The sequence below is a fragment of the Sinocyclocheilus rhinocerous genome, unplaced genomic scaffold (genome assembly GCF_001515625.1).
Source record: "Sinocyclocheilus rhinocerous isolate Xijiao unplaced genomic scaffold, SAMN03320098_v1.1 scaffold682, whole genome shotgun sequence".
Lineage (NCBI taxonomy): Eukaryota > Metazoa > Chordata > Actinopteri > Cypriniformes > Cyprinidae > Sinocyclocheilus > Sinocyclocheilus rhinocerous.
The window spans coordinates 1327626-1348464 of record NW_015642528.1 but is presented as its reverse complement, the minus strand read 5'-3'; the positions used below and the strand labels follow the sequence as shown (position 1 = coordinate 1348464).

Below are 20839 nucleotides of genomic sequence, written 5' to 3'. Positions count from 1 at the left end.
AACCCAAATATTCAGATGTGTGCAGCACATTTTATGGAGGACTGTTTCCTGATCCTGGTAGAGTTAGACTACAATGCCGGCTGTCTAACTCACAGACTGTAAGTACGTTTAAAGAATTTAAAGAATTTGCCACTGACGATTCAAACTCAAGTTTTTTGGGCAGTGTAGAGTAGCACTTCATTTCTCCGAGCACTGGATAGCTGGCCAATCACAGCACACCTCGCTTTTTCAGACTGATGAGCTTTGTAAAAATTGATGCGTTTCAGAAAGGCGGGGCATAGAGGAGAAACAATAATGTACAGTATGTGGAAAATAATGTGTTTTTTTAACCTTAAACCGCATAAACACATTTCATTACACCAAATACACAAAATAATGTTCTTTTTACCAGCATCATATGACCCCTTTAAGGAAACCCTCATAGACGGCCTCATATCACATGAATTAACTGTTCCTTAACATGTTGACTCAGATGGGTGTTTTACACCATCTGGAAGAAGTAATGTCTCTTCCTCCTTCACTCTCTCCTCCAAGTCCTGCCGGAATGTGAAGATTTCCCCCTCACCCTCTGATGCACTGAGGGGAGACGTGCACATATCTCTCCAAGCACTGTTTCCGTTTCCACTGTCCCTTCACGTCCAAAAATTTAACAGCCTTCCCTGTTTTGACATGGCTATTTGCATTTTTTGTGTTTGAAATTTCACAGAGTTCCTTGTTTTTGTTTGCCAGTGTTGGTTTGATGTTGTTTGCGTGGAGTCCTCCAGGGAGCGCTGTGGTGCGGTGTGTGAGTGACACTGCAGCCTGGAGGGTGGCGAAGCATCCAGACACATTTCTGACTCCTGCCTTTAAGGATTTGCTCTTATGATTCAGATTTTACAAAGCAATTTGTGTTTTACTGTAGCTCCAGTGGCCTTTGTGTTTGAATTTTTTGCATCCTTTTGTTACTGTGGCTTGAGTGTGATTTGATTCATGGTGCTTCACAGAGAGTTCATTGGCAGTGTTGCATTCTGGGATTTCACTGAATAGTCTATTGAAGCCCCTAAATATGTATTAAAAGGGAAAAAAGTAATTGCTGTGGCAATTTTCATTCTTGTTTTCTTTGAACTGTGAATGTTTATTTTTTTATGATTAGCACATACTAGGTCCAAAGTAGGTTTCCCTGCTTGATGTTTTTGCAAGGATTATTATTTTTTTTTAATAATAAGAAAAGTTTTTACTGAATGTAGGCCACTTAGATTCACGCCCTTTTATCCATAAGGTGCTTTGCTGATATTATTTATTATTTTATTTTATTTTACCATATACCAGTGATCCTGCCCTGAAAAGCAACTTCTGTTAATGAGTGATAATCATCTATTAAAGCAGTTGAGGAGAAAAATGTCTAGTCTCTCTTTTTTTTCTGTTCTCTGATCCAGTCCTATGAAAATACTATGCACAATTATTATTATTATGATCATTGTGATTGCTATATCTCATAGCACTTCACAATCATAACTGCTATCAAAACTAATGTCAGTAATAATAACTGCAATGCAATACGTTTACACTGCTTTGCATTATAAAAAGAAATTGGTAAAATAGAAAGTGAATATAAAATAAAATCATCAGATCTGCGATCTTTAATTTAAATAATTTAGTTTTTAAATTTTAAATAAAACAAAATCAAATGATAATATTTATTTTAGTGAAAATAATGGCCACACCGGAGGAGGTGCACAAATCACTTCGCGTTATTTAGAACGCAGTCCTTTACCAGGGCACTGACAATGATCAATCGCGCTATAATTTTTTGTATTGCATTACGTCATATTTTTCAGGCTGGATTACGTGCCAAGGAGCTAAAACTGGTGTTTTCTGTTAGTTGTAGTTCTTTCCCATGCGCCGTGACGTCAGCGTCAGCATTAAGAACCCGTTAAATGACTACATTTCCCATAACGCACGCTGGGAAAAATACTGGTGGGCGGAGACTACTTGTGTGAACGTAGATTCCTGTACCTGTCTGCTGATCTAGTCCGATTTATCGTTAATTTGTAAAGTGTACAACTGTAGTGTTTATAGAAGAGGACTCGTATGGTGCAAAGAGGGCTAGACGCTTTACGTGCTCAAAGGGTTTTGATTTCTTCACACCATGGAGAAACAGTTGCATTTGAATTTGCTAGCCTCCAAACCCCCAATGGCAGGTTTGCAGTCGGGATCTAACGTTAAATTAAGAATGGGGTGAGTTTACTCTTTAATCATATCTTTTAATCATAATCATATGCACATTAGTGCATACAATGTGTTTTAGCAACCCTATCGCTGAGAGCTGTTAGCTGTCACGATCTAGAAGATCCATAAAGTGACGAGTCATAACTTATCGGGGTCTATTGCTTATATAAGTGTTTAACTATTCCCATATTTATCACATGGAATGACAAACCTGTCTTGATCGTGCTAAAAGCCGTCAACGATTAAATGTTGCTTTTCTGACTGTCTGCGGTCCCCTCCTGCGTCCTGTGTCTCATCCAGCCACTGCGATCACGACTCACTCGATAGCGATGTCCGAATCGTTCTTTTGAGTCGGATCTTTTCAAATAATCGACTGAATAAATTCACAAAACCAGATTAAATCTACTCAAGCAGTTCGCGATTCAACAACCGTCTGACATATACTACTCATATGAACCGAGAACCAAAAAGTGAGCGGGCGAAAAGAAAGTTGCTAAAAAGGTTGCAAATATAATTGATTAAAAATATGTTTGATACCTGATTGTACTTTATTTATCAAACCACATACGAAACAGAGTTGGTAAATTATCACCTTAACCACGTCTTGTGAAGTGAAAAGCTGTGTATTTGTAATAACAAATTAATCATAGACATCTTTGACTTCAAACAGTTACTTCCAGTTAAAATAAGAGTCCTCTATCCGTATATCTCATATCTCATTTGAATCAGGAGAGAAATATGCACATATCAAGCACTGTTTAACTGTTTAAGTGAAAACAGTCCAAAACAGTTCTAAACAAATATGTCGGTGAATTTTGATGTGAGAGGACAACAGGGGATGGAGTTTTTCACAGGATGAAATGTTATTATGGATTCTGAACTAATTTTTTGGTCAGAAGGAACGGTTTAAAGTTAAAACACCCTTAATGATGGATTTGTTTCTTATTTGTGAACTCATCACTAGCTGGCCTTTCTTCTGATTGATGCTCATTTTCACACTTTATCTGAGCTCTGTATCCTTTTGGTCAGTCATTTAAACCATGACCACTAGTAATAAAAAAAAAAAGTATAAATATATATAAAACACACATGTTACTAACTGTGTTTGATTCTCCCATCTCCGTGCAGACCAGGAAGAAAACGAGATTTTACTCCTCTGCCCTGGAGTCAGTACTTCGAAACAATGGAGGACGTGGAGGTGGAAAATGACAACAGCAAAGACATATCCTTTGTTTATTGTTGTGAAGACTCTTGGCAAATGATGGAATATATTACCCTTTATGTAGCTCATGTGCTATGACATTTCAGATTCTCCCATTCTGTTCTGTGAAATATTCCTTTACTCCTTTGTACACATTTAGAATTTACAGCAGTGGCTCTCATGGTCCCGTCCTGATGCTCCTTCATGGAGGAGGTCACTCTGCACTGTCCTGGGCAGTCTTCACTGTGAGTTTCTGTCATCTCACAAAGCCGTACCTCACTACTTGACTTCTAGTACTTTGTTTATATGGTACTTCATGCATGTCAAAGAGACAGATGTGGAAAAAGATGTGACGTTGTCTGTTCTGTGCACTAATATATATTATATGTATATTATATGTATGTATAAATATGCATCGTTCAAAATTTTGGGGTAGTAGGATTTATTTTTTTTAAGTTTTAAATAATTTTTGTAGAAGAAATGAACAGTTTAATTTAACGTGGATGCATTAAAGGGGTCATATGATGCGATTTAAATTTTTCCTTTCTCTTTGGAGTGTTACAAGCTCTTGGTGCATAAAGAAGATCTGTAAAGTTGCAAAGACTAAAGGCTCAAATTCAAAGAGATATTCTTTATAAAAGTTAAACCTTAAACCGCATAAACACATTTCATTACACTAAATACACAAAATAATGTTATTTTTAGCAACATCTTTAAACTTTTTTTTTTAATTCAGCTTTTCCATCACAAAAATATAAATGACATTTTAAAATATATACTTCATTACAATAGAAAATAATATTTCAGAATATTACAGTTTTACTATATTTTTGATCAGATGAAAGATAAAAAATGATATATATATATACATATACAAATACAAACGCACACACATAGATAAATAATAATAATATTAATATTTAATTTATATGATTATTAATATTATTATAATTTATATTATCCAATGTTTGTATTTTCAGTCTGTTATATGTAGCCGAATTGACTGCAGGGTTGTAGCTATGGACCTCAGAGGACATGGTAAGGGATTTCAAACTCTTTTATTTCAGAAAACTTATTTGTTTTAGTTAATTAGCTGATAACAAACCATAAGCTGTTGATTTTATAATCACATATATCATTCAGGTGATACTAAAGTAAAGAATCCTGAAGACCTGTCTGCTGAAACAATGGCCAAGTGAGTACATACTCATCTCCCAAGGTCTGTACAAAGCAGGTTTTTGCAGCATTTAATTTAGAAATGTTACTTTCTCTCAGGGATGTTGGAAAAGTGGTGGAGGCACTTTATGGTGAAAACCCACCTCCCATCATGATTATTGGTCACAGCATGGGTGGAGCAATAGCAGTTCACACGGCTGCAGCCAATCACGTGCCATCACTGCTTGGCCTTTGTGTTATTGATGTAGTGGAAGGTAAGTTTTCACCCCTTATTCTTAGTTTACCTAGTTTCATTCTCCACACAAGCAAAAAACAGATGAGAGAAAAAATATTTACTAGTGCATGCAATGAAAAATAACTTTATTTACATCTCAAGAGTTTCAATCAGTGGAGTTGGATAGTTATTGTTGTAAGGTATTCACCAACCATTATGAAACCGCTATATGTTTTGTAATTGATTTCAGTGCAGTTTGACTATATGTGACTATGCTTTATATTTATGCATACATTTAATGCATTTTTGCTCATTCTTCAGGTACAGCAATGGATGCCTTGAACAGCATGCAAAACTTTCTGAGGAGTCGACCAAAAACATTTAAATCTGTGGAGAATGCAATCGAATGGAGGTACAAAGTTTTCAGTATGCTGTTGAAAATATCCAGTGACAGTTGTTTAAAAATTAAATTAGTCCTGTAATATCTAAAATCTAGGACTGTCCATTTATATAAAACACCCGCGACGTGTTTTGATTTTGAAACGTGCAGTGCTCCTGTTTATTCAGTGATGTCAAACGCCACAAATAAAATAATGTATGGGAAACACTGGTAATGTATATCGAAATATTGGAAATGTGTTTAAAAATCATATCACCGTTATTGAAAAAAATTATATCGCGATACATATTGATATTGAATTATTGTCCAGCCCTAGTTTGTATCATGCAATTCTGAGAAAAAAAGTATTGTGAGTTTATATCTTATATTTAGTTTATATCTTATAATTCAGAGAAAATATATGTAAATTCACAATTGCGAGAAAAGTCAGAATTGTGAGATAAAAACCCGCAATAATTTTTTTTTCTTTTTTCTTTTCTTTTCTTTTTTTATTCATTCAGTGGCGGAAACTGACTTCCCTATTTTTTCCCAGCTCTAATAAAGACTGATATTTTTTTCCCCCTTACCAGCGTGAAAAGTGGTCAGATCAGGAATGTTGAGTCTGCACGAGTGTCCATGGTTGGACAGGTGAAAAAGTAAGTCTTCCCTATTGGTTCCCTTAACTAGCTCAAGGAATTGTTGTAAATTTGTAGAAATGTTTAGGTATTGTATATATTGCACTGATTAGTTGTCTTCGGATGTTTAGATGTGAGGAGCCATTGAGTAGTCCAGGGGTTTCCAGGAGCATCAGTGAAGGCATTATTGAAGAAGAAGAGGAGGATGAAGAAGGAGGTGAATCCAACCATAAAAGGAAGAAAGAGGATGACCAAGAGGTATTATATGTTTAAATTCTGATCAGATTTTGTGACAATAACTGACTGACTGTACTTTACCATTAAAAAGTTTGGGATAAGTAAGATTTTTTAGTGAATAAATGAATGAATGAAATTAATTAATAAAATAAATTAATCTTTTATCTTATAATATTTTCAGCAGGGATGCATTGTTCATTGGGACACTAAAGACTTTAAAGTGCCCCTATTATGGGTAATAGTTCATGTTTTGGTTTTGGGAGTCCCCAACAACAGGTTGACATGCATGCAAGGTCAAAACACACTATGCATCTATTTTTACCTTACTTGCTCAACGACTCCCAAACGATTTGCTCAACGATTCATTTCTTCAAACCCCTCCTTTGCGTGATGCTAAACTGCGGTTATTGGTCCGATTGGTCTCATTTTCATTGCATCATGCCTGTAATGCCTGATAAAGCAGCAGTTTGTGAGCACAGTGCTGCTTTGTGTACAGCCGTTACTGGGGAAACCACTATTTTTACTGCTCCAAAAGCGGCACCTAGTGGCAATTAATTAATTTGCATTTTCATTCAGACCAACGCCAAAAGACCAACAAGTGGGCGGGCAATATGCTAATGATTCATGTTGAGGTCAACATTAAAACGGCTTGGGATCAGTTATAATTAGTCATAAATATTTCCCTTTTTGAGCTGATTTACTACATTAGTTTTAAAAACGACTCGTTTCAGTGATTCAGAGTCAACTCTTTCTTTTGAGAGAGTTAAGTTTATACACGGTGCACTTTCAGATTTAAAACTTTGCAGGATGTTTTCATTCACTTAGAGCTGTGTTACACACTGCATGAAAGGTCATTTTCAAAAATCTATAATAGGGGCACTTTAATAATGGCTGCTGAAATTCAGCTTTGCCATCACAGGAATAAATTACATTTTAAAATAAAATATAAAATGTAATATTTCACAATATTACTGTTTTCACTGTATTTTTGATGAATAAATGCAGCCTTGTTGAGCATAAGATACTTTCTTTTCTTTACTTTTTTTACATTTAAAACATCTTGCCAACCCCCAAATATTTGAACGTTATCCCTTACTTTATTGTACATCTAAGTATGTTTCACAATGAACATTAAGCATTATTTTATGTGCAAATGTTTGACGATTTTCCCATTTGGCAGATAAAGAAAGAATGTCTGTACACCTGGCGTATTGAACTCTCAAAGACAGAGAAGTACTGGGAGGGCTGGTTTAAAGGACTGTCTTCTCTCTTTCTCACCTGCTCTGTGCCAAAACTCCTCCTGCTGGCTGGTAAGAACGCTTAGACATTTGTCTTTTAGACTTGGTGTAAAAAACAACTCTTAATGAGTAATGTGTCTCCCATAGGTGTTGACAGGCTTGATAAAGATCTTACCATTGGGCAAATGCAAGGTAAAGCATTTATATTCTTGCTCTTTATGGTACAGCACATCACGTTGCTGTGGCCAGAAGGTCCTTCATGTCTTTTGTGGTTGTTATTATTATAGGAAAGTTCCAGATGCAGGTTCTGCCACAATGTGGCCATGCTGTTCATGAAGATGCCCCGGAAAAAGTATGTCTGTTTCACATCACAATCATGGAAAACATTTTCGCTTCAGCTGTATTTGCTGCTTCTGAACTATGATATCTGATGCAGGTAGCTGATGCTCTAGCCACCTTCATGGTCCGTCACAAGTTCACTGAATTTAAGGAGGGTTTCCCCTGGTAAGACGTCAAGTGTTGATTGAATCGTATAAAAGAAAATTTATATATTTTTTGTTTTCTGATCTCACCCTTTGTCTTCTGTGTGTGTCGTTTGCTTCAACAGACGACGTGTAGCCTTCACTCGTAGTCTTCATCCAGCGATGTGTCGTCCCTCTCTGCTCTCCACCGCAGATTACAATACAACCAAAACCATGATGACAACTCATTCTTAGCACTTCATTCTTAAATTATATTCAGTTTTGTATGACTTTATGTATGTTTGCTGTAATCATTACAATTCTCTTGGCTATTTTGGCAGGAAATAATAATACAATAATACTTATAATTTAAAATCGTTATGTATATTTCAATTTTTATTTTCCCCCGCACTGATTTCTTTTGCATTTCCTCTGATGCCTTGCTTGTTTGTTATTGTAATTAGGATGATTGCATCATGTTAAAAGTGTTGGTTTTTGCTGATTTCAAGGGAAATAATAAAGAGAGGTTTCCGCAGTCTGCGCTCATTTATAATTTACAATATTAGCAGAGAGAACATTTCATTCAGTGGAAGCAAATCGGATATTATAACTGAAATATACCAAAATGAATTGGAATAAGAATGAGAACTTCTAAATCCAAATCTTATTTATTCTGTGCATGGCATAAAATCATATTCTTCACTCTTTACTTCTGATTTACAGGTTACATCATGCAATTTTATACCAACAAAGAAGCTTAACATAAAAATAGCCTTTTGGTCAGTGGTGTAAGAGAGGCAGTTCTGTCTTTAACTCCATATGTAAATCTAGCGATAGAATCAATATATAAACATAATAAAATACATCAAGAAGCACAATAATTTGAACAAGATATATTGCTATTTTTAAACAAATTTTATACTGTTAATAATTCAATACAGTATTGCACAACTTTAAATCTCAGATAAGGGTGTTTTATTTACATTTGTATATACATAATTCATGCTGTTGATAGATACAATAGCTTTAAAGTGTGTTCTTTTTACAGTCAAAAGTGTATGCATATATTTTAATGATTCTTATAAGAGCCTGTTAACCATTAACAGAGAATGTGTTATTTTAGCAGCAAGACATGTAAAAACCTGTGATCTTACATGTTATAACAGAAAGAAAAATCAAACGAAAGCATGAAAAATACATTTATTTTCATTTTAAACAACAGAATGATGCAATTTAATATAAAAGGATATGGTTCTGGTATCTTTTCAGATAAACATGTTTAAATATGGCATTCATAATGATGAAACAGTTTGTTGCAACTTTACAATTACCATTGTGCAAATTATTATTTCATATCATCTCATATCATACAGTTAATGTACATTAACAGAGGGCCTTATTTTGCCTGAACGATAGCAGAAATAATATTTGAACAAGGGCCACACGGCTTCATCTCTCATACCATAAATCAGAGGACTCAGGCAGCGCGGCAGCATAAGAAGAATAAGAAAATTCAGATATCTGAGATTTATGAAGAGAGAAGAGCTGTCAGACACTGTGTATAGTGCTTTGTTTATTGTTGCATACAGGAAAGAGGTGAGACACAGTCCCAGCTGAATCAAGTGCAAGAGCACCGTTTTGAGAGCTTTCTTAGCAGAATCTTTATCAGAGGAAACAGACCTGGCTGTGATCATAATGCTAATGTATGTGAAAACTATGATCACTGCAACAGACACAAAATAAAGAACATCAAACCCTTGAGTTTTATCCAGCTGCCATTTGAATAAAAACAATTTTTCTTGTGTGCAAAATAAAACCTCTACAAATAAACTTGGATTGATAATTAACACAAAAATAATGTCCGTTATAATATTGATAGAACTAAGGAACCAGATGATTCCTATGGCGATTCCAGTCCTTTTTGGTGTGGCGATGTTGCAGTGCCTCAGAGGGAAGCAGATCGCCACGTACCGCTCCAGAGACATCAGTGCTAGTGTCAGAGGAGCGTTACGGAAAGTGCAGTAGGAGATAACGACTAACAGAGTGCAGATGGCTCTGGTTACTTGAAGGTAATACGTGCCCATAGTGTACATGACAGTTGTGAGGAGCAAAAGCACAGAGTCGTTCATAAGCATGTGGCCAAAAAGAATGTAGCGCGGCGTCTCCTGGAATACACGCTTGCTTCTCAGGGCAAAGAACATCACACAGTTTACAAAAAAGAAAAACAGAGATATTAACATAAGCACTGAAATTTTAGTACTGGGCCCAGCATCCAATTCTACCTTAAAGATTTGCTGATAAATAAATGGCACATCCTCAGCTGTGCCATTAGAGCCCGCCATGAGCTGAAAGACAAGAAACAGAGAAACAAGGCTGATTAGTGTAAATCTGAGTGGCATCTTTATCTTGTTGTGCACTGAAGTGAGATTTGTAAGTTTGCAGCATACCTCAGACACAAACGTGTTATTCTTCAGTCAATAAGTCAGACATCAGCCATTCATCTGATCCAATGGCAGATTCCACAAACAGTTCTGCTCCTATACTTATATAGCTGTTACACTATGGCAGACAGAACCACATGGGTATACTGTATGTGTCACTGGGTGCATAAGAGGTATGGGAGGGAGCAAAGCCAGATAGAAGTGTGGAAAGTAGCATGTGGGGGTCATTCTAAGAAGTAGGGCCCTAAAGACCTGAGACCAATAGTGAAATTGCTTCTACCTATTTCTGGTTTAATGCAAAACATCATACCATAATGGTATAATTCACCACACACACACACACACACACACACACACACAATTAAAATAATATAACAATATTTATTTATAACTTCACAGTAATAGCTTTTATTTATTACTAAGTGTATGTTGGCCTTATTTGGTTACCATGTGTCACAGATTATGTTGTTGAGGCTCATAGCTTCCACAGAGGTTTTAACCTACCGAGATGATCATTGATGGCGGGAAATAACATTAACAAATGGACAGCTGTTAAGCGAAAAGAACGATCCCAAATTCGCAATACAGTTTTTGCAAGTGATTCAAAAACAATTCAGTCCGTTAAAGTTCATGTATTTTTTCTCGGATTATTTGCGCCCTCTGCTGGTGACATTTGCAAGTGTTGATGAGACGAGGGCTTTAGCTTTCTGAATGGATAATGGCAAAAAATAAACAGACAAAAAAATTTTTTTTAAATGAAGTCTTTTCTGAGTTTAAATAATCTTTCACTGACCCCTTTCACATTAATTTCGAGGCAAAAATTAATCTAATTCCAGATATAAACAAAAATACATTTAAAAAGTCTGTACAGTCTGTACAGAAAATGCATTTTCGACATTGTGAACTAAGGCCTTTATAGACAAAAATAATAATAATAATAATGAAGAAATTATACAGTTTTTTTGGTGATTACTGAAACTGTTAATAGTTAAATATAGTACTTTATTACAGCGACACCTAAAACTCATGAGTTTTATTTAAATGAGTAAATACTCAACTATATATATCAATGTTGTTTGTAGCTTAAAAACAAACTAACAACAAAAGAGTCTTCTTTTACAGTCCAAAATGTGCTGAACACAGGCCTTTCATATAAATTATTTATTATTTTTTATTTTATATTATTTTTGTTTTATTTGTTTATTTATTTTTTAGGAGTTTAAAAGATAACAGCTGATGTGTAATTTCAGCAGTGAGAAAAATGCCTGCCAATGACAAAAATCTAAGTTCAAAAATCAAAAATCAAAAATTCACACCATGCAATTTAATTAAAAATATATATTGTTCTGTTGTTGTTCTGAAGGAGAACAATGTGGCAGTAGCATTTGTAAGTCACACACACAAACTGTTTTTTTTTCTGTCACTAATATTGCATGTTAACTTATTATTTAATCTCATCCCATACCATACAGTTATTGCACATTAACAGAGGGCCTTACTTTGCCTGAACAACAGAAAATAATAAACTTGAACAAAGGCCACACTGGTTTATCTCTCATTCCATAGATAAGGCGACGAGGTAGAATGATAACAATAAGAAAATTCAAATACCTGATATTTCTGAAAAGAGAAGAGCTCTCAATTACCATATATAAGGCTTTGTTTATTATAGTATACAGGAAAGAGGTGAGACACAGTACCAGCTGAATCAAATGCAAGAGTACCATTTTGAGGGCTTTCTTAGCAGAATCTTTATCAGAGGAAACAGGCCTGTGATCATAATGCTAATGTATGTGGAAAATTATGATCACTGCAACAGACACAAACAAGAACATCAAACCCTTGAGTTTTATCCAGCTGCCAAACGGCTTAAAGGGGTCATATGATGCAATTTAAATTTTTCCTTTCTCTTTGAAGTGTTACAAGCTCTTGGTGCATAAAGAAGATCTGTAAAGTTGCAAAGACTTAAGTCTCAAATCCAAAGAGATATTCTTTATAAAAGTTAAGAGTCAACCACGCCTACCTAAAACGGCTCGTTCTAACACGCCCCCACATGTCTATGTCACGATGTGGGAAGATTTGCATAACGCCGCCCAAATGTTCACGCAAAGAAAGAAGGCGTGACTTTTATTCTCACTGTAGTATTGTTGTTGCCGCCATGTCGTGAAGGCACTGTGTGTTTCGTTGTGAAAGCGAAACTACTTTGTTTGGTCTTCCAAAAGAGGACGATATCCGCTTCGTCATGCCTGGAGCTGATCCGTGCTGGTCGCTGAGGGAATACATCAACTTTGCGCTGTGGATCACCGGATCGGCTTTTACCGTGGACGAAGCGGAGTCCAGCCCGGGGTCGTCACATGTGGTTGACGCAAGCCCACCGGCCGCTCTGTTCTCAAGCCCACCGGCCTCCGTCTGAGCAATGTGCTTGTTGTTTGTCATTTCTCCGATCACAAATTCAGACATGGTTTTATGTTTACGCGGCACGATGCAACTCGTAAAAATTAAATTAAATTAAAAATTTAATTTAGGCATTTAGCAGACGCTTTTATCCAAAGCAACTTACAGTGCATAGGTATTCGGCCAATCACAACGCATTGGATAGCTGGCCAATCAGAGCACACCTCGTTTTTCAGAACGATGAGCTTTGTAAAAATCGACGCGTTTCAGAAACAGTAGGAGGAGAAACAATAATGTACAGTATATGGAAAATAATGTGTTTTTTTTTTTTACCTTAAACCGCATAAACACATTTCATTACACCAAATACACAAAATAATGTTCTTTTTAGCAACATCATATGACCCCTTTAAAAAAAAAATTTTCTAGTGCAAAATCCAAAACCTGCTTTTTTTGTGTGTGTGTGTATTGGGGTGAGATTTTAAAACGTTCAGACACAATCGTATTGCTTTTCTACAGTGAATAAGGCAGACATCAGACCTCCATCTGCTCCAGCTACAGATTCCATAAACAAGTCACAAAGGATGTTGATTATGCTTGGCTACCACAAGTTTCATTGATTCAAGATCATTAATTTTCAAAGATAAAATTAACAAATAAAATATTTAACACTATCATATTCGCAAAAAAAAAAAAAAAAGCAAACAAACTAACATTGTAGATTATACTAAAGCTACTTTGCCTCGTCGTTGCGCCCCCTGCTGGTGACCTTTGCTATCTTGATGAGGTGAATTAAAATAAGCCTATTTTTGTTATATCAACCTTTTTAAACCACATGAACAGAAAATACAAGGTTTTGCTTTATTTGAATTTGCCTAAAAATTAGCAATTTGCACATACACGCGTTGCTGCTGTAAAGCAAGGTCCCATCCAGACATGATAAAAATAAGAGAAATGTACAGTAAGTGTGGCTGCTTAAGCATTTCTCACTTAAACACATATAATCTGCTAGAATCACTATGACTATAGATTTTTAGAGCTGTTAAAATGTTTGCTCACAAAGATGAGTGCAGACTGTTAAAGAGGAACATAGAAAATAGTACAGTTATAGATGAACTAAATTAGTAATTTTTTTTTTTGGAAAATAAAAAAAGTACTCAATCTTGACTCTAAAGGATTTGGAAGACGTTTGTTCAGCACACAAGCAGTTTCACCCACTGACAAGCAAAAGTGTCTCAACCTCATAAAAAAACAATAAAACTGAATTGTAAGTTAGTGAAATAGTTTATTTATAGGCATCATATGTGTCTAAAAATAAAATGAGGGTGGATTATTTATATTTACAGTGTATATGATAAACTATACGTATTTATATGCTGAAAGAGCCTCCTAAAAGAGTATTCCTTTAACAGTCCAAAGTGTACAAGTATAAAGATCCTTATTAGAAGAAATTGAAATATTGTTTCTATTCACATCCTCTTACTAGACATTTAATGTACATTAACAGTGGGCCTTACTTTGCCTGAACGATAGCAGAAGAAATATTTAAATAAAGGCCACACGGCTTCATCTCTCATACCATAGATCAGAGGACTCAGACAGCGCGGTAGAATAAGAACAATAAGATAATTTAAATATCTCAGATTTATGAAGAGAGAAGAGTTGTTTACAGTCATCATGTATAGTGTTCTTTCTATTATAGTATACAGGAAAGAGGTGAGACACAGTCCCAACTGAATCAAGTGCAAGAGCACCGTTTTGAGAGCTTTCTTAGCAGAATCTTTATCAGAGGAAACAGACCTGGCTGTGATCATAATGCTAATATATGTGAAAATAATGATCACTGCAACAGACACAAAATAAAGAACATCAAAAGCTTGATATTTATCCAGCTGCCATTTGAATAAAAACAATTTTTCTAATGTACAAAATATAATACTGGCTAAATAACTGGGGTCAACAACTAAAACAAAAATAATGTCTGTTACAAAATTGATAGAACTAAGGAACCAGATGATTCCTATGGCGATTCCAGTCCTTTTTGGTGTGGCGATGTTGCAGTGCCTCAGAGGGAAGCAGATCGCCACGTACCGCTCCAGAGACATCAGTGCTAGTGTCAGAGGAGCGTTACGGAAAGTACAGTGAGAAATAAAGACTAACAGAGTGCAGATGGACTTAGGTATTGGAAGAAAACAGAGAGCTACTGTGTACATAACAGTTGTGACCAGCAAAAGCACAGAGTCATTCATAAGCATGTGGCCAAAAAGAATGTAGCGCGGCGTCTCCTGGAATATGCGCTTGCTTTTTAGAGCAAAGAGCATCACACAGTTTACAAAACAGAAGAAAAGAGATGTTAACACAGCCACTGCAGTTTTAGTGCTGGGCCCAGCATCAATGTCTAGCTTAAAGATTTGCTGATAAGTGAAAGACACGTCCTCAGTTGTGCCATTGGACCCCGCCATAAGCTGAAAGACAAGAAACAGAGAAACAAGGGTTATCAGAGCAAGTTATACTAAAGATCATGTCCAAAGCAATTTGACGCAAGATTTAAAAAAATTTGCAAAAGGTGCAACATTAACCTTCCATCTGCTCCAGCTGCATTCTGCTCCAAAGCATATATAGCTGATAGCTGTTATATGGTGGCAGACAGAACCATGTGGGTATACTGTACGTGTCACTCAGTGGGTGGGAGCCTTTGGGGGATCTCTTACTAAAGTTTACTCGCCTGTTGTGTTCCATTGTCTTCATAAATCTGTTTAATAAAACCCCACAATTGAGTTCATCCCCCTCTTAACTTTTATAAAGAATATCTCTTTGGATTTGAGACTTTAGTCTTTGCAACTTTACAGATCTTCTTTATGCACCAAGAGCTTGTAACACTCCAAAGAGAAAGGAAAAATTGAAATCGCATCATATGACCCCTTTAAATCCAGACCAGACATCACAAAATAGCCAAGATTTCAGCCCCATAGAGATTTGCAGTTTAGAGTTTTTAGAACTTTACCATGAGGTTCCCTGAAGTAGACACATGCTTAAGGCATGTTTTTGAAATGGACTGGATGATTCACTGTACATATTCTTATCTCCAAGAACAGACAGCATTACATTGAATGAGTTTATTAATGTCCTTTGGTTAAGAGTTTCTTAGTCCGGTGGTCCTGAGTCCAATGGTCCCGAGCCTGGTGCTCCCAAAGCTTCCAAGTTTGGTGGCCCAGTGGTCCCAAGGCCTGTGGTCCTGAGCCTGGGAATTCTGAGCCCATTGCTTTCAAGTTTGGTGGTCCCAAAGCTCCCAAGTCCAGTGGGTCTGGTGGTTCCAATTCTGGTGGTTCTCCCTATCATGGGCATGGGGGAGCAGGTCGAGGAGTTACATTGGTGCCGTGACCCGGATGGGAGTGAGGTTTAGGGGGTGAGTGTAAAGGAGGCCAACTAGTAAGAGCTGTGGGGATAAACCTCACTCCCCTGATCTCAAGAGGCGCATTAGCGACTGACACTAGAGGCTGCAGTCTTTAGTGCCCTTGTTAGTGCGCCTGCCTCCCATGCTGGAAACGCTGGTTCAAATCCAGCTTGGAGCAGGTCGCACCCGCTCCACCAGCCCCTTCATGGTTCCCTACTACATCTACTTCACGTCACATTTTTAAGGAGTACACATTAGCGTGGGATACCTTAATTAATGGAAAAAAGTAGAGAAAGTACTTTTACTGACTGCTCTGCCTGTACACAACAAATCACCTCGGAGCAGATCAAGTACAACCGAAGGGGTTAGGTTGGTGCCTTGACCCGGATGGGAATGAGAGGTTCCCTGGTCTGCTAGCTCCTCGTGGTCTCCTGTTGGGCTGGCTTCAACATTGGGGTCACCTGATTAATCTACTCCACCTTGGCCTTTCAGTCCTCGAGTTTCATCCTGGTCCTTCACACCGTCTGGTCAAGCCCCAGTTTTCAACCCTCGGTGGTGCTCTATTCTCTAGAGCAGTGGTTTCGAACCTGTCCTGGAGGATCCCCAGCACTGCACATTTTGTAAGTCTCAATCATCTAACATAACAGATTCCACTCATCAGCTTGTTACTAGAGAGAGCAAGACCTGAATTGGGTGTGTCTGATAAGGGAGACATACAAAATGGGCAGTGCTTGGGATCCTCTAGGACAGGTTTGAAAACCAATGCTCTTGAGAACTAACCATCCACACTTGACACTCATCACCTCCCTAATCAAGGACTGGATTGTCCCCTATCTTACTCTTAATATATTTAAAAATATACTGCCAATACATTATATCATCATAACCCATTTTTATTTATTCAAGTATTTGTACATAAATTTGCCAGGAGTACATGAAAATTTCTGCTGCATTCAGATTTAAATGAATGGGCCTACATGAAAGAATCAAGGGTCTGTCACTGCAGAATATTCACAACATATACAACAGCAATGTAAGTCCCTCTCTATGCTGCTATAATGTTGTCATAGGTCTGAGAGGAGCAGTTCTGTCTCTTACATTTACATGTAATACAATAATATATATCATGTATGTATGAATAGAAGGATATACATGAAAAAAGAGCAACACCTGCACATTAAGTTTGTTCAGAGAATATACTGCAAGTAAGCTTAACTCTATAGACAAAAAATTAAGTATTCAACAAATGAATGCTGAACTATTTTTATGAGAACTATGTATCTTTTAATACACTACTTTTATTATACGAGGTCAGATAAGGGTGGATTATTTATATATGTATATGATCAACTATAAATAAATGTTGATGATAAAAGCCAAAGTCCAAAATGTACAAATGAAGTATACTAGCTGTCTGCATATCTTATAAAGATTACATACAATCTTAAATAGAATTCTTATGAGGTGTTAACTGTCTTTTTTCTATGGTGCTTTTATGCTTGGTTAAGACACATTATTATTATTTTCTCAAAATAATTTTTATTTTGCTGTTAGTCTTACTATTAGTCTTCAACTTTTTTGTGTGTGTGTGTGAGAGACATGTAATTTCAGCAGCCAGGCATGTAGAAACTTATCAATAACAGCTTCCATATTAGAATTAAAAAAACATCAAAATAAATAAAATGAAAGCATGAAAAAATTATAGGCATAAAAATAAAATAAAATATATAAATAAATAAAATATATAAATAAATAAATATTACATTAAATTGTGCACATATATATTACTCACTGAGATTACTCACTGACAGTCTTAAAAATATTTTTGGCAGAAAATAAGTTGATCTGAGAGTTTGGCAAACATATTTAATATTGCTATGAATATGATTGCATCTTACAAGCCACAATATATGTTTTATATTACCATTTGCATGTCACATTTCCATACATTTAATGTACATTAATAGAAGGCTTTACTTTTCCTGAACGATAGCAGAAAAAATATTTGAACAAGGGCCACACGGCTTCATCTCTCATACCATAGACTAGGGGACTCAGGCAACGTGGTAGAATAAGAATAATAAGAAAATTTAGATATCTCAGATTTATGAAGAGAGAAGAGTTGTTTACAGTCATCATGTATAGTGTTCTTTCTATTGAAGTATACAGGAAAGAGGTGAGACACAGTCCCAGCTGAATCAAGTGCAAGAGCACCGTTTTGAGAGCTTTCTTAGCAGAATCTTTATCAGAGGAAACAGACCTGGCTGTGATCATAATGCTAATGTATGTGAAAATAATGATCACTGCAACAGACACAAAATAAAGAACATCAAACGCTTGATATTTATCCAGCTGCCATTTGAATAAAAACAATTTTTCTAATGTGCAAAATATAATGCCGGCTAAATAATCAGGGTTGACAGTTAAAACAAAAATAATGTCTGTCATAATATTTATAGAACTAAGGAACCAGATGATTCCTATGGCGATTCCAGTCCTTTTTGGTGTGGCGATGTTGCAGTGCCTCAGAGGGAAGCAGATCGCCACGTACCGCTCCAGAGACATCAGTGCTAGTGTCAGAGGAGCGTAAGGGAAAGTGCAGTAGGAGATAAAGACTAACAGAGTGCAGATGGACTTAGGTATTGGTAGGAAACACAGAGCCACTGCATACATTATGGTAGTGACCAGCAAAAGCACAGAGTCATTCATAAGCATGTGGCTAAAAAGAATGTAGCGCGGCGTCTCCTGGAATATGCGCTTGCTTTTTAGAGCAAAGAGCATCACACAGTTTACAAAACAGAAGAACAGGGACGTTAACACAGCCACTACAGTTTTAGTACTGAGCCCAACATCCATTTCTTGATTAAAGATTTGCTGATAAGTGAAAGACACATCCCCAATTGTGCCATTGGACCCCGCCATAACCTGAAAGACAAGAAACAGAGAAATAAAATTGATTTGAAAAAGTTATACTAATGTGATCTTTTTACATCTATTTGAATTAAAGATTAATATTGTAAAAGTTTGCATAAGATGCAACAGACCTCTTACACAAAAATGCTACCTTTCTGCAGTAAGTCAGACATTAAACTTCCACCTGCTCCAGCTGCAGATTCCACAAACAACTGAATTCTGCTCCTGAACTTATATAGCAGTTACATCAGAAATGATCTTGTTATTGGGCGATACCAGGGTCCACGCCTCTACCATTGGAGAAAGTGTAACAGCCAACTTTGATCATGTGTACCATCATAACCAATCAAATCACAGCCTTGACGTCACTGAATTTGTGCAACAGTTAATGGCCCTGTCCCAAATTGCACCCTAAACCCTTGTGGAGTCCACACTTTCGTTACGGAATACTGCTTTGTCTGTCGGATAGAAGTTTGGCTCGGCAGAAGTGTGCATCAAGGGCGCAACGGTGGTGCTCACGAGCACCCTTCTGAAATCTAAAATGACGAATGGGACACTCTACAGTCTATATAGACAAACATGTTGAAGATTTGCCGACAGACTGTCATTAAATGATAAGCAGTTTATCCAGCATAGTGAACTCTCCTCTATTGACATTGATTCAAAAAAACAGCATCTGGTCTCTTTATCTGTGTACTATAGCATTACGCTAACATAAGTTAGAGGCTTGCCTTCAAGCGGCTTTGGTTACACTGTGGCTAGTTTCGTGTAGCCAGACCTTCAGACTGACAGCAGAAGGTCTGGGATCCTTGGCCGCTTTGAATGGCCAAGGCCCGCCCAAGAAGGCCTTGGCCATTCAAGGTATGACTGACAGGTAAAGCAACTAATCACGTTTCATTTTGTGTTGTGTCATGTTTAAGGGCGTGGAAATGTCCCCACAACAACAGACTGTAAAACTGTGTAAAAACTCTTGGACATATTTTAAAGATTCTATGCCGCGAACTTTGAATTGTTTCACATACTTTTGAAAATCCAGTATTTAGTTGATCCTGATAAGCATTTGTAAACATGGTGACTTTCTTGGTTTGGCAGCATTTTTGTTTCCAGGTGGAATGTTAAAAAAGAACGCGACACACACATCTCCCATATAATTCAACCAATCCGAGGTTAAAGCTAGAAGCGATACAGCAAAAACTACTGGGCATGCGCACATCAGTATAGCATAATTTTTCTCACATTGTACAACAATTACTATTTTTGCATAATTGTAAGTATACACTCTAAAAAATGCTGGGTTAAATACAACCTAGTGCTGGGTAAAATAGTGACAAACCCAGCAATTGGGCTGTTTTGACTCAGCGGTTGGGTTTAAAACCACGTTCATATTCGCGCGATTTTTTGCGCAGCTCGTCAGTGAACAACGGCTCTGTGTAGTTAATGCTGCTCAATGTGAAAGCCCGCAGGTGATGGAGATTTACCGCTGATTACAGAACCGGCTTTCTGACAAGATGCGCGTTAAATATCGCATGCGATTTATCGTGCAGCCCTAATATATATATATACTGGGTTCAGAAACCGGGTGCTCGACTGCACTGCCCTGTCTTGTCTACCCTATCTAGGTCGCCCTGAGGGGCCTCCCGATCACCAGGATATCCCCTCTTACTGAGGCATCGAGCGGGAAGTATAGGTGGCATTTGCGAGAACCTTCTTGTGTAATGCTATCTCAGGCAGTGCTCCCCTCACCTTAGAGGGTTGTATTTGAGCTTGCCTCTCCCCTTTGGCTCAGTACTTCCGGGTATCTGTGAGCAGATGCTTGGAAAACTCTTAAAATCCACATAAGTGATGTGTGCACGTTATGCTTTGCGCACTTTCTAAAATCCACATAGGTGGTAAGTGTGCACGTTATGCTTTGCCGACTTTCTAAAATCCACATAAGTGGTAAGTGTGC

The 20839-nt window shown here is 37.0% G+C and overlaps 5 protein-coding genes across 6 annotated transcripts in view; 2 read left to right on the top strand and 3 right to left on the bottom strand.

The window, feature by feature from the left end:
• LOC107756125 (spermine synthase-like) overlaps positions 1-1354 on the top strand; it is a 10651-nt gene extending 9297 nt beyond the window's left edge. Inside the window, exon 11 of the mRNA XM_016573130.1 lies at positions 473-1354. Coding sequence (XP_016428616.1) covers positions 473-503 — 31 coding nt within the window. The 3' untranslated portion in view covers positions 504-1354. The remainder of the gene's footprint in view (positions 1-472) is intronic.
• A 598-nt stretch (positions 1355-1952) lies between these two features.
• On the top strand, positions 1953-8278 carry LOC107756124 (protein phosphatase methylesterase 1-like). Its single transcript, XM_016573129.1, has 14 exons — positions 1953-2217; positions 3337-3430; positions 3562-3654; positions 4390-4447; positions 4553-4604; positions 4685-4839; positions 5121-5211; positions 5769-5834; positions 5945-6071; positions 7231-7360; positions 7436-7480; positions 7576-7640; positions 7725-7792; positions 7896-8278. Coding segments are annotated over exons 1-14 (1134 nt in total). The 5' UTR covers positions 1953-2128; the 3' UTR covers positions 7897-8278.
• A 704-nt stretch (positions 8279-8982) lies between these two features.
• LOC107756128 (olfactory receptor 2M5-like) lies at positions 8983-10468 on the bottom strand. 2 transcript variants are annotated; one of them, XM_016573134.1, is made up of 3 exons: positions 10197-10468; positions 10032-10094; positions 8983-9930 (listed from the first exon to the last, which is right to left on the bottom strand). In XM_016573134.1, exons 2-3 carry the CDS (start codon positions 10076-10078, stop codon positions 9123-9125), a joined length of 855 nt encoding a protein of 284 aa, XP_016428620.1. In that variant the 5' UTR covers positions 10079-10094; positions 10197-10468; the 3' UTR covers positions 8983-9122. The 2 variants fall into 2 exon arrangements, with proteins under 2 accessions (XP_016428620.1, XP_016428619.1); XM_016573133.1 differs by having other exon boundaries at positions 8983-10094.
• Positions 10469-14074: 3606 nt separating this feature from the next.
• Positions 14075-15205, bottom strand: LOC107756126 (olfactory receptor 2M3-like). Its single transcript, XM_016573131.1, has 2 exons — positions 15164-15205; positions 14075-15049 (listed from the first exon to the last, which is right to left on the bottom strand). The coding sequence occupies exon 2, from the start codon at positions 15044-15046 to the stop codon at positions 14075-14077; it is 972 nt and encodes a 323-aa protein (XP_016428617.1). The 5' UTR covers positions 15047-15049; positions 15164-15205.
• Positions 15206-17928: 2723 nt separating this feature from the next.
• LOC107756127 (olfactory receptor 2M3-like) lies at positions 17929-18900 on the bottom strand. Its single transcript, XM_016573132.1, has one exon. The coding sequence runs from the start codon at positions 18898-18900 to the stop codon at positions 17929-17931; it is 972 nt and encodes a 323-aa protein (XP_016428618.1).
• Positions 18901-20839: the final 1939 nt, after the last annotated feature.

Coding starts and splice junctions, on each gene's coding strand:
- LOC107756124 (XM_016573129.1), top strand. CDS start 2,129: ATGGAGAAACAGTTGCATTTGAATTTGCTAGCCTCCAAACCCCCAATG. Junction 3,431..3,561: donor AAAATGACAACAGCAAAGAC/ATATCCTTTGTT, acceptor ACTCCTTTGTAC/ACATTTAGAATTTACAGCAG. Junction 3,655..4,389: donor TGTCCTGGGCAGTCTTCACT/GTGAGTTTCTGT, acceptor TTGTATTTTCAG/TCTGTTATATGTAGCCGAAT.
- LOC107756128 (XM_016573133.1), bottom strand. CDS start 10,091: ATGGCGGGCTCTAATGGCACAGCTGAGGATGTGCCATTTATTTATCAG.
- LOC107756126 (XM_016573131.1), bottom strand. CDS start 15,046: ATGGCGGGGTCCAATGGCACAACTGAGGACGTGTCTTTCACTTATCAG.
- LOC107756127 (XM_016573132.1), bottom strand. CDS start 18,900: ATGGCGGGGTCCAATGGCACAATTGGGGATGTGTCTTTCACTTATCAG.